The 12,355-nt window shown below is 47.0% G+C and overlaps 1 protein-coding gene across 4 annotated transcripts in view; it reads right to left on the reverse strand.

The window, feature by feature from the left end:
• TLK2 (tousled like kinase 2) overlaps positions 1-6,271 on the reverse strand; it is a 103,735-nt gene extending 97,464 nt beyond the window's left edge. The window contains exons 1-2 of one of the 4 annotated variants that reach the window (XM_065897843.1): positions 6,106-6,271; positions 4,150-4,232 (exon numbers count right to left, since the gene is read on the reverse strand). In XM_065897843.1, coding sequence (XP_065753915.1) covers positions 4,150-4,230 — 81 coding nt within the window. In that variant the 5' untranslated portion in view covers positions 4,231-4,232; positions 6,106-6,271. Of the gene's footprint in view, positions 1-4,149; positions 4,233-5,783; positions 5,920-6,105 lie in introns of those variants that run through there. The other 3 variants (XM_065897841.1, XM_065897840.1, XM_065897842.1) reach the window with 3 other exon arrangements.
• Between the last annotated feature and the right edge of the window lie 6,084 nt (positions 6,272-12,355).

Consider the following 12,355-nt stretch of genomic DNA (forward strand, 5'->3'; position numbering starts at 1 on the left):
ACACCCATAATGCATCATCTACAATTTCCAGTTTCAATTTCTTTAAAAGTGAAGCAAGAACTTTAAAGATACTTGCCAAGGATCTAAATGAAGAATTCTTCCAGATTAAAGAAAAACTTTTTTATAAATTTTTATAGTTATCTCCTTATTGACTCATTTTATATTCAGTCTTTCCAAGGCAGTTACCTTAGTTTTCACCGAATCGACAATTCTTTCATTTTACAATCATATGTCAATGGTTAACACAATTTTGTATTGAACTATATGATTATAATACAAGTGCAAGCTGTCATAAAGTGACTCTTGGTAAGTCTATAAATCAACTGGTGGGAGCAATGCAGTGGGCATCAGTTAGTATGTCTTATAAAAAGAGTAGGAGTGTTTATTAAGACTAGTATCCCTGTTATGAAAGATCTAAATTCACTTATTGCTTTTATTGTACTCAGGACAGTATCTGGCACACAGAAAGTACTTTAAGAGTATTTGTTACTATCTTAGCATTAAAACTCAACTAGGTACAGGTAACAGTGCATGCAAGGGTGGAAATCCACCTACTTTACAGTCTCCAGAATCAGAGACAAGACTACCTGTATTTAAGTTGTCAAAAGGGGAGAGAGTAGGGAATATAAACTGCATTAAGTCCTCATTGAAAACATATGAATACAAGGTACAGTCAGTTTCACATTACTGGAAGTGGATTATCTAGCACTTAAAGGAAGAGAACTTAAAGAAGGATAGCTCACATGTCAAGTCAACAAGAAATGAAGAAGTAGGTTCGTAACCCAATTAATCTATCACCTCAAAAATGCTAAGAGTATGGCTACAGGTCCTCGTAAAAGTGGCAGCTAGACTAGAGGAGGAAAGTCAGCTATAGCTTAGTGCACATCAGGTTACCTTCCTCTATTATCAACTCACTGATGACAGAAAGCATCAATCTCTTAAACAAAACCACATGGTGCATCCCAAAGCACAAAACAAATGCCTTTGTTTTACCAATTATTATAAGTTAAATATTATACATAAAATTATATAAAATTAATGCATATAAATGCAATGTACAATAAAATTTTTAATTTGCCAATAACCTAAATATAAGTAAAGAGCAACTTAAATACTGTAAGTAATAAATGCAGTGGCTTGGCCATTTTCTTTTAGCCTAAGTTTTGTGATGTATATCCAATTTGCAGGTACAAAACACTCAAGGCAACATGACAGAATATCTACAATAACCAGGAAGTTCAAAGACTGCAGCTACTTTAAACACCCTGTCCACTAGGAAAGAATCCACAGTGGCACTGACCTTCTTCCTTCTATGGACATCAAAAAGTACTGAAAATGTTATGAATAGTTCGCAGAAACTCAAGAGACAGCCCATGAGGCTGCACCAGTCCCACTAGATGGCACTATCACAGGAAAGTCACTCTGCTCTCCCATTTGGAGCAAGGGCTGAAAGCGCTCATGATCTCTGTAAAAATGAAAGCTGTCATCAACACAGTGACATCCTCATTGAGAAATTATGACCCATAATGAGGAATTCCAAGCTAGAAGGAGGAGCTTATCCAAAAGCACCTTTTCTCCCAGTACTGTGGTCACCTCCCCACTCCTATTTCAAATCAGTGGTCTGAGAGATACAATGTCTTGCAGGCAAAAGAAGTCCTGCAAAATGGAGATTTTCTTTTTCCTCTTCCTAACTCCACAAAACACAGGATAATTTACTTGCCTTTTTTTTTTCTTCCCAAGTTTCTTTGCTATGGGTAAAAATACTCTCCTGCTAGTCCATGAATAACAAATTTATTGTAATCAATATACTTACCATGATTGGAAATTTCAAAATAACATACAATTAATGGCATAAAAGCTTTTGGATATGAAGTAACTTCTTTCTATGTATCAAAGGGAGAACTTCCTATTAAACAGATAAAGTTTTCTGACACCTTAGTTACATGATTTTAGGTTGGGCCTGGGCAGCAGAATTCACAATGTTACTCATTCCCCTAACTTACGCTCTACCCCATGGAAAGTATGCTTGGATACAGCTACCATGAACCTAAAAACAGAAGGAAAGAAAAGCATCCTAACAAGGAAGCCTAAAGAGTTTAAACCACATACAATTTGAATACAAACTCACTTTTACTCAGTAGGTGACCATCTAAACAGACAGATTTGGATAAGAGCCTTTTGCTGAATTCCCCAGTTAAAAGACACAACAAAGGTTATTATTAGGTAATCAATTGAATCAGAGATCAATTTAGTACTCAAATATACTGCTCACTTACAGCTGAAGCTACTTCACCTAGATCAGAGAATTTACATTTACACATGTAACTTGAATATACAGCAACAGTCAGGAGTATAGCTGCTCCAAAGTGCCACAAAAGTCAGTTACTTAATTAAAGAGGCCAAGAAACCAAGAATTACAAAATGTGTAACAGGGCTTCCCTGGTAGCGCAGTGGTTGAGAGTCTGCCTGCCGATGCAGGGGACATGGGTTCGTGCCCCGGTCCGGGAAGATCCCACATGCCGCGGAGCAGCTGGGCCCGTGAGCCATGGCCGCTGAGCCTGCGCGTCCGGAGCCTGTGCTCCGCGACGGGAGAGACCATGGCGGTGAGAGGCCCGCATACCGCAAAAAAAAAAAAAAAAAAAAAAAAAAATGTGTAACAAATCCTGTGTTCCCATAGCACCTCACCACAGCTCTCATCACAGCATCAGCTCTCCGTCGAGAGCACTTGCTCTCTCCACACTGCGGGGGGCTTGGAAGCACTGCGCTGAGGCGGCATCCCCAACACCCTGCACAATGCCTAGTATGGAGCAGGTACTCAGTAGCTGCTGAATGAACAAAAACTATCAGGCTGTTCCAGCTCACCAAAATTATGAGACTCCTCAAAGCAGCCAGTTTTTCCAACTAAACCCTGACAAACACCTTCTCCTTTAAGTAGCTACTGGGTCTTCCCTGGTGGCGCAGTGGTTAAGAACCCGCTTGCTAATGCAGGGGACATGGGTTCGAGCCCTGGTTCGGGAAGATCCCACATGCCGCGGAGCAACTAAGCCCATGTGCCACAACTACTGAGTCTGCGCTCTAGAGCCCACGAGCCACAACTACTGAGCCCAAGTGCCACAACTACTGCAGCCCGCATGCCTAGAGCCCGTGCTCCGCAACAAGAGAAGCCACCGCAATGAGAAGCCCGTGCACCGCAACAAAGAGTAGCCCTCTCTCGCAGCAACTAGAGAAAGCCCGCGTGCAGCAACAAAGACCCAACACAGCCTAAATAAATAAATAAATAAAAATTAAGAAGCTACTGACCAAAGCACAAGACTAAGATCTAAGTCACCATTAGAAATAAGATTTCTTGAAAAGCACAGGAAGGAATGTATCACATGAAGTCAAAGATCAAAAATTCTCGAGTCTCAAGCCCAAGGAAGCAACATCTTGGATTGGTGAAAATTTTAAATAAAACATCATAAATATATTTTATATATTGTATTAAAATCATAAATATGTTTTACATTTTGTACTAAAGCCACCCTATGAGAGTAGAGGGGTGAGGTAGCAGGTATATACAAATGCACAGGAAGCCATAACACTGCTTAACTTAACACCCGCCCATTAATGAGGCCTGATCTTATTTTATGCTCCTGGAACAAAATAAAGAATGAACAAGAAGGAAAGATAGAAGGAGAGAAAAAGCAGTCTGGGGGTACAACCAGGAGGAATCTGCTGAACTGCAGATTTGGAGAACTGACAGACCTAGCAGAGGCAGATTTTTCAAAACTCTACACATAACTATCCAGAAAGTCCAGCGTAATGAAGCTATGCCAATACCTTTTCATTAACAGTTTTTTCTGAGTGACTGAGCTTTGACAAAATGTGACATAGAATCTACATATACATCCTGTTAATATCCTTGCAACAGACCCATGGGAAACCTCTCCCATATTAGAGGGTAAAAAGAAGTATATCCTCCCATAGAGAGTACCTTCAAGCATACTGTTAAATGACTGGAACAACTGGTAGGATTTAAAAGTTCACTGGAACTGTAAGCCAAATCGTCTCCCCTTCAGTGTATCTGTATGATCCACCCAAATTGCTCTTTGTTTTTAAATGTGTTTACATTAGACTATAATCAATGTTTGTTATCATCATTTTACTCACCTTACTAACACCAACTCCAGTAAACCTGGCCTCTAATAATTCCTGCCGTCGGGGGTCCAGGCTATGCAATTCTTCCATCATTTCTACTGAAAAAGAAAAAGTACCTGTGAGACCATAAAAGCTAAAACACGAGGAACCAATTTTTAGATATAACAAAACTCAGAGTAATTATTTCACCAAATGGTCACATACAGGTAAACCTCAAATAAATATGGCATACAAGTAATAAACTACAATGTGCTGCACCAAACAGTAATACATTTAAAGTTATAAAGTGGCTCAAAAGTCCTCTTCTGAGCAGTGGTTAAGAATCCACCTGCCAATGCAGGGGACACGGGTTTGAGCTCTGGTCCGCGAAGATCCGACATGCCACGGAGCAACTAAGCCCGTGCGCCACAACTACTGAGCCTGTGTGCCACAACTACTGAAGCCCACGCGCCCAGAGCCTGTGCTCCGCAACAAGAGAAGCCACTGCAGTGAGTAACCCCCCGCTCACCACAACTAGAGAAAGCCCACACGCAGCAACTAAGACCCAATGCAGCCAAAAAAAAAAAAAAAAATACAGCATGAATCAGAAGCTACTAGTAACTTAAAATAATGCTATTATATGCCTCCTTGCTCTAAGGACCAGATAGTAGCCCATGAAAAATGGAATTACTTCAAATTTAATAGAGAACCCATGGTAAAACCATCAACCGGCATTCACTCAGGAAATTAGTATAGCTCCATAACCATCCCTTTACAAAATCTTTCTCTGCCACTCCCTGGAGCAAGTAGGTTTCTCTAGACATCTGCTTTTAGCACTCCTTCCAAGCAGGGAGGGGCAGGAAGACACCATTTTTAAACTCCTTCCACGACCAATTAATGCACAGGCTACTCTCAGCAAATACCTCCATCGTTTGCAAGAGATCAACTCTTCCAGAACCCATTGGAAACCTCCCCAATATTAAAAGTAGAAGAGGTGCATATACCATTACATAGAACCCCTTTGAACACATTATTAAATAGTTATTGGAATGATTGGCATGATTTAAAAGTTCACTGAAAACATGAATGAAACATGCTCCTCTGCAATCTAACACCTCCACAATTTCCAGTAACAACCCCTACAAAGTCCTCCAGTTTCATTTCCCTTCCTGGATTGAGAGCCGGGGGCAAAGGGGAATGAAAGGGTGGCAAATTAAAGTTTCACCCACACAGACAAGTGCACGTTAGAGAGGGAATTAGGAAATTCTCGGAAAGGTAGAAAGGCATCTTAAAAAAGAAAAAGGAAAGGAAAAAAAAAAGAAGAAAAGAGATTGAGCCAGTGTTTCCCTAAGTGGCCTTCCTCGCGTCTCGCCCTGCCCTAATCGAGGCCAGAATGGCAGAGGTTGCAACCTCCCTTCAAGACCCAGGGTCTCTCGGCACGTTTCCTAAACCTCCATCCTCAGGCCTGGCCCGGAAAATGACGCCCCAGCGGTTATTTCATTTAATGTCAACTCATGTTAAGGAAAGATCCACTCTGTTCCATTCCAGCGGGGCCTTAGACTGGGATCCTCCCTGTAGCCCACAGCCAGGAAGCAAGACCGATGGGGCCTGGTCCCGGCGCCCCTCGCCTCCCGCCGGCTCCAAACTTTCCCCAACTCCAGGCCCACCTGTCACGGAGGGAGGGCGGGCCAGCTCTCGGGGGCGCCCGGGAAGCTGCCGGGGCCTCCAGCTGCCCGGGCGCCCCCCTCTCCCCGCCGGCCGCCGGCCCCACTCCCAGGCCGGGGCCGCCTGGGCCTCCCCCATCTTCGGCCCGGCCCCTCAGCGACCCGCAGCCCTCGGAAAGCCCCTCTGGCCTCAGAGCCGAGGAGCTGCGGCCCCGCGCCGGCCCCCGTGTGGGCCCGGGCCGCAGCCTTCTCAGCCGAGGGGGTCGCCCGGATGGTTAATGCCCCAGGCCCGGCGCCCTCCCCCGCTCGGGGCTCAGCCTCTCACCTGCCGCCGCCGCTGCCGCCGCTCCACGCTCCTCCCGGGAGGGGCCCCGACCCGACCCGGCTGCGGACCGCTCTGCTCTCCCCCTGGGCAGGCCCGGGGCGGAGCCGGGGCCTCTCCTGAGCACCGCAACCCCCCGCCCGGGCAGCCGCCGCCGGCGCTGGGCTCCACGAGAGGGCGGGCGGGGGAGGGGGGCCTCGGAGGCCGCAGATCCCCGGGCTCGCGTACAGAGCCAGGCGCCCGACGCGGGCCCGGGCCCGGGCGTCCGCGGGGGGCGCGGGACCGGTCTCCTGGCGCCGGACAAAGGCCAAGGGAGGCACAGAAGGGCCCAGGCCCGGCCGGGAGGTGGGGGCCCACTCGGCTAGGGGCCACTCGGGTGCGGCGTGGAGGGCGGGGGGGGGGGGGGGTCGGAACCGCTGGTGCCCACGACCCGCCTCCGGCCCCTTAATCCGGATCGGTTCGGTCCGGATTAGTAGTGATCGGTGTAAACACACTAGTGAAACCGCGTGTTTCCTCGCGAGATTTGCACGGCTGGGAGGCAGGGGGGGGGTCCAGTGGGGGTGGGGGAAGAGCCGACAGTGGGGGAGGAGGGGGAGGGGACGAGGAAGGTGGGGGGGGTCCCCGCTGCCCCGGCGCCCCGCCTCCTCCAATCAGCGGCCGGGCTGGCGGGCAGGGGTTAATCAGGGGACCCCGCGCCGGCTGAGAAGGCCGCCGCCTTGCCGGGCGGCTGAAGGAGGGCGGGCGAACGGGCGGCGCCGGCGGACCCGCAGCGACGCTAGGAGAGGTCGGACCCGTTCGGAGCTCCGGAGACCCCACTGTCGTCTACGTAAAATCGGCCCTCGCCCCGCGGGACCGGCCTCAGCCAAGGAGGTTAGGCCGGCGCCCTGGGTCGCGGACCGGAGCTAGAGGGGCCTCGCCGCCGGGGCCGGGCGCTTCCCCGATACGCCTCGTCGAACCCCGCGCCAGCCTAATCCCTGATCTCCACGAGTTTGGGTGAGAAGTGGGGTTGCTCTGCCCAGGATGGATTTTAGAGGAAGAATGCCCGTGTGCCGGCGAACCCCGCCCGAACTTCCCCGGAGACGCCCAGTTAGTGAGTTGGCTGTGCCCACCCGTGTTGGCCGGCTCCCACGCCCCGCCACTCTCCAAACTCACCCTCCCACTCCCCAAATCCAAGCCGCCTTGGAAAGCGGACAGCGCTTCACCTCCACGTACCTGGTTGGCAGGACGTCTCCAGGGACAAGAGGTCCTCTGGGATCAAGGCTGACTCCCTACCCCCACCAGGATGCTGCCCCAAAGGGACTCTCTCGGTGCCCCCGGGGGGAGGTTCCATTTCAACCTTTGATTAACAACAAGGCCCTCCTGGGTACTTAGGGGGCTCGGAGGGTAAGGGCTAGAATGGAGAAAACAGGCCTGCCCCTCAGTGTCTGCTGAGGAATGGGAAATGTGAAAGGGTGCAGTAGCTCCCGCAGCTAGGAGGGCTTCCTGCACAGGAAAAGCCTCCCATTTTGATCACCCAGCACCAGAGAAAAAAATCACATTCTCCACCGACTTCTATGAGCCAGGACACTGACTTCAACGCAAATACCCAACTTTTTATTTTCCTTTGATACTGCCTTGATCAGATGTCTGAAGATGACTTAAGGACTACAGGCAAATCACTTGGGAAAAATTCAGATAATGAACAAGAGCCTAGAACTTTTCCAGGGGGTAGGCAAGTACTTCAAGGGGAGTTTCTGCCTTTCTTTCTTCCTTATTCTTAATTCATCCTGTATTAATGGAACACAGACCTGCTGGAAGGGCAAAGGATGGCAGTTTACTTTTTGTTAGTTGCGCAGCCTTCCAAAGCCTTAGACAAATTCAAGCACTGTGGAAAAACTCCATTCAACCAAGAGTCACCTTGCTTCGAACCCAGCCAGGTTGGGCCCTGTGCACGCACATATTTCCAAAGATAACAATGTTTGAAGGGGAGGGGGAGAGCAAGTTCCAGGCAGAGAAGGGTGAAAAAGGGCAAGGTGAAGGACTATCAAGAGAGAAGGAGAACCAAGAGTACCTTCCCCTACGACTCGAAAAGCAAGTGAGGCAAGCTCTGTCATTATAGCGAATGACACTGGAATGTCTCAAATGAGAAGAGTTTAAAAGGAAGAACACTGGACAGAGTTGGAGCTGAGTTCCAGCCAGCTCTTTCACAGACAAGCTGCATGGACCAGTTACCTAACCTTTCAAGTTTCGCCAACCTCATCTGTGAAGGAGTTTGGACTAGAGGATAATAAGATAATAATAAGGCTATGATTCTATTTTTTGAGCTAATTTTTAATTTTTTTTGGCCGCACCATGCGACATGGGAGATCTTAGTTCCCCCAACCAGGGATCAAACCCGTGCCCTCTGCATTGGGAGCACAGAGTGTTAACCACTGGACCACTGGGGAAGTCCCTGAGGTAATTATTTTTAAAAAAATAAAAGTAGTTACTGAAATACAGGAAAAGATGAGATTTTTAGTTTCACTTTGCCTAGTGCATTTTCCTCTGCATGTCAAAGAACTTACACTGCCGTAGGTCTGTTCACAGCCCCACTCCACGTTTAACACTCATCCCAACAGGAATTGCTCAAAGGAATTTAATGAATTTGCTTACCACAAAAATGAGGTGCTTCTGTTTATAAGCATCATATAAATGAAAATATCAACAGTAAGGAAAAAGAACAATAGATGGATAATTTCAAAATAAGCTCTGTTGTTGTCAGATGGTTCTCACAATGTAATTTAACCTTGGGTTCATGAACCAACCTGTTTAAAGTGTGTTTACTGGGACTTCCCTGGCGGTTCAGTGGTTAAGACTGTGCTTCCAATGCAGGGGGCTCGGGTTCGATCCCTGGTCGGGGAACTAAGATCCCACATGCCACGTGGCCAGAAATTAATTAATTAATTAAAGTGTGTTTGCTCACAGGGCAACTTTGTGAGACTCAACTTGTCATAGACTGGCAAATGGTGACACTCTCCATGCAAAGGCCCAATTCCCATTAGCTTCAGAAGGCTCAAACATGGATTCATTTAGATGTGCACGTTGATCATCTGGTCCTTCCTGCCTTCAGTGTATGACAAGTCCTCCAGGTTCATGTTCATAGTCACAGAGAGGACCAGGGCACTGGTGTTCCCCAAGCTGTGCTCTGCACATCTCGATAGGTTAAATGCTTTAAAGGGAGTAGATGGGGCTTTCCTGGTGGCGCAGTGGTTGAGAGTCCGCCTGCCGATGCAGGGGACACGGGTTCGTGCCCCAGTCTGGGAAGATCCCACATGCCGTGGAGCGACTGGGCCCGTGAGCCATGGCCGCTGAGCCTGTGCCTCCAGAGCCTGTGCTCCGCAAATGGGAGAGGCCACAACAGTGAGAGAGGCCTGTGTACCGAAAAAAAAAAAAAAAAAAAAAAAAGGGAGTAGATGTACATTGGACCTCGGGAAACTCTAGGTTAAAGTGGAATCCTTTATTTCAGTACTACTTAGAGCCTAAAATGTACAATAGGCATATGACAATCTCCAGGTGGGGGATCAGGGTATTCAGTGGTTTCCTATTTGATGTTTGGAACCACCACCCTGGTTTGTTGGCTGGTTTGTGGTTTCAGGTACTCATGGGAGAGGTGTTTTGAGAAAGACACTGGGAAAAACTAAAGTAGTTCTAGCACTCTTCTGCCCTCTCACCTGTACCACACTAAAGAATGTCCAGCACCTTCTTCAATGTTTCTTAATGTCCACCATCTGGCATATATTACTGAGCAGGGGGCCTTACGTGCACCTTTTCCAGAAGGGGCCTGCAGTGTGGTGGCTAAGAGGACAAACTTCCTAGTCCAGCCCCCTGGTTTTCATCTTGGCCCTGCCTCTTACCAGCTGTGTGGCCTTAGGCAAGATATTTAACTTCTCTAAGCCTCAGTTTCTTTATCCATCAAATGGTGTTAAGAACCTCACAGGACTGTTGGAAGATGAAATGAGATAATGGTGTGTGCCTGACAGAGTAATCCCTAAATAACTGGTCCCCAAACCACATTTCTACCAAGGATGTAGACGTTTGTCATTGGATTGGTTAGCAGCACAGTTTAACTTTGGAAACCAGGCTGCCAATGTACTGAGTTGTTTGTGGGGCTATTTTCTTCATAACAGAAAAAGGACTTGACGTCCCTTTAAAGAAAGCATTACAAAAAAAAAAAAAAAAGTATTACATTTTATTTTGGGGGGGCGGGTAAGTAGAGAAAAATGTAAAAGTCATCTGGTCTGTTTATGTTCTTCCCCCATCCTGGAGAATTGAGGGTTTCTAATGGTGAGAAGAAATAACAAATTTTGTGAAGGCAATATTTCCACTATAAATTCTGGTAGGCACTATAAATTCAGCGTAGAACGTCAGGGCACTGGTGGTTGGAATGAACTAGGTCCTAACCCTGTCTCTTCACCTGTCAGTTTCCTCATCTGAAAACTGGCCAGCACACCTAATCCCATGAGTGGCTTTAATTAAAGTTGAAATAGTGAGAGGAAATGCCTTGTAACCGTGCCTGACATACAGTAGGCATTTGGTCAGTGTTATTTCCTCCCTTCTCCCCATTCCTAACAAAGTGGGAAAGCATCTGGTTGCCATGAAAGTGCACTATAGATGAAATAAATTCAGATCTCAGCCTGCGTAAGATTCTCTGCCAATCTCTCCCCTATCTCTATGTTTTTCATACCCTTCTTCTGCCCAGCTTGCTTCAGAAAGCTTTCCTGAGCAAGTCTCCTTGACACACTTTACTTTCTTTATCGTCATGCGTTCTTCCCCACAGCCCAGTGATGCTGGAACAATATTCTTATTCTCCTGGAGAGTACCTCCCTTCTTTAATTTCCTCTTTCAACTCCCTCCCCAAATGTTACTTTTTAATACTTGTCTTCCCTGAATTGTGTGTTCCTTCTTCCCAGCAGCTGAAATGTAAAAGAAACAAGTAGAGGAGCAAAGAGAATAAATGCCCCTGAAAAGTAACAAGCCCCCTCCCCTGAGCTATTGAATCCTCCATTTTGGTCTTTCTCAGAAAACGTCAAGATAGGGAACAACAGCAAACACATTGCATTTGTGGAAGCTGGCAAAAGTGTATTTTATAAATCTTAGTTCTTCCATTGACCTTTCATATTAGGCTTAAGTAATCAACCTTCAGACACAGTGGCACAGGTCATGGGGAAAGGGGGCCCAAGCCCACAGAGAAGACAGAAGGGGATCATTCGGCTAGTGGCCTTGGGCATGGTCAGCCCAGAAAGGCAAGTCAGAAGATGGATGAGTTAAGAATGAGTTTTATTTTTAATGGCTGAAAGAATATCAAAAGAAGAATAGTATTTCGTGACGTGAAAATTACATAAAATAATTTTGGTGTCCATTAGTAAAGTTTCATTAGAACACAGCCACACTAATTCCTTTACATACAGTCTGTGGCTGACTTTGCACTACAAATGGCAGAATTGAGTAGTTGTGACAGGCAGGCAAAGCCTAAAATGTTTAGTATCTGGTCCTTTACAGAAAAACTTAGTCAACCCTTGCTCTAGGCCAGGGCTTCGCAAATTGGACCAAGCATACGTATCCCTTGGGCATCTTGCCAAAATGCATCTGGGATAGGGCCTGAGAGTCTGCATTTCTGACAGCCCCAGGTGATGCTGTTGCTGCGGGTCTGCAGCCCACACTGGATTTCAATGCTCTGAAGACTTGTCTGTTACATTAGTGAAAGCTTTATGTGAATGCTTTGTTAAGTCCAGTGAGCAAATCTTTAAAAATATGAAAAATTGGAGTGTAACCCATGATAATAACCTCAGTCGAATCTTCCACATTTCATCCCACTGTTTTGGCATCATGTGACAGCCTGAATAGCCGTGGAAATGGATTTGCCAGCCACCTTGCTGAGGCCAAAGGGATGGCAGCCCCAGCCCTCTTGTGATGTGGTGCTTCCTCTTACTGGCCCTAAACGTACCAGTCCAACTACAGAAGGGCCTTCTGTGTCCTGGTATTGCAGAATTTGGAAAGGAGATCTGAGTTCACCTTATGCAAAATACTTGACTCTTCCAACTGCAGGCAAGCAGTCCTCTCCCAGCTCTTTCTTCAGTGAGCAGTGCTTCTCAGGGTGACAAACCCTTGCAGAAACAGCTTGGATTCAAATCCCAGCCCTTCTACATACATGTTCTGAGACCCAAGGACACGTGACTTCTGGAGCCTCGATTTCCTTATCCGTGCAGTGGAGATAATGTATGTAAAGCACCTGGCT

The sequence above is a fragment of the Phocoena phocoena genome, chromosome 19 (assembly GCF_963924675.1).
Source record: "Phocoena phocoena chromosome 19, mPhoPho1.1, whole genome shotgun sequence".
In the NCBI taxonomy this organism is placed as follows: Eukaryota; Metazoa; Chordata; class Mammalia; order Artiodactyla; family Phocoenidae; genus Phocoena; species Phocoena phocoena.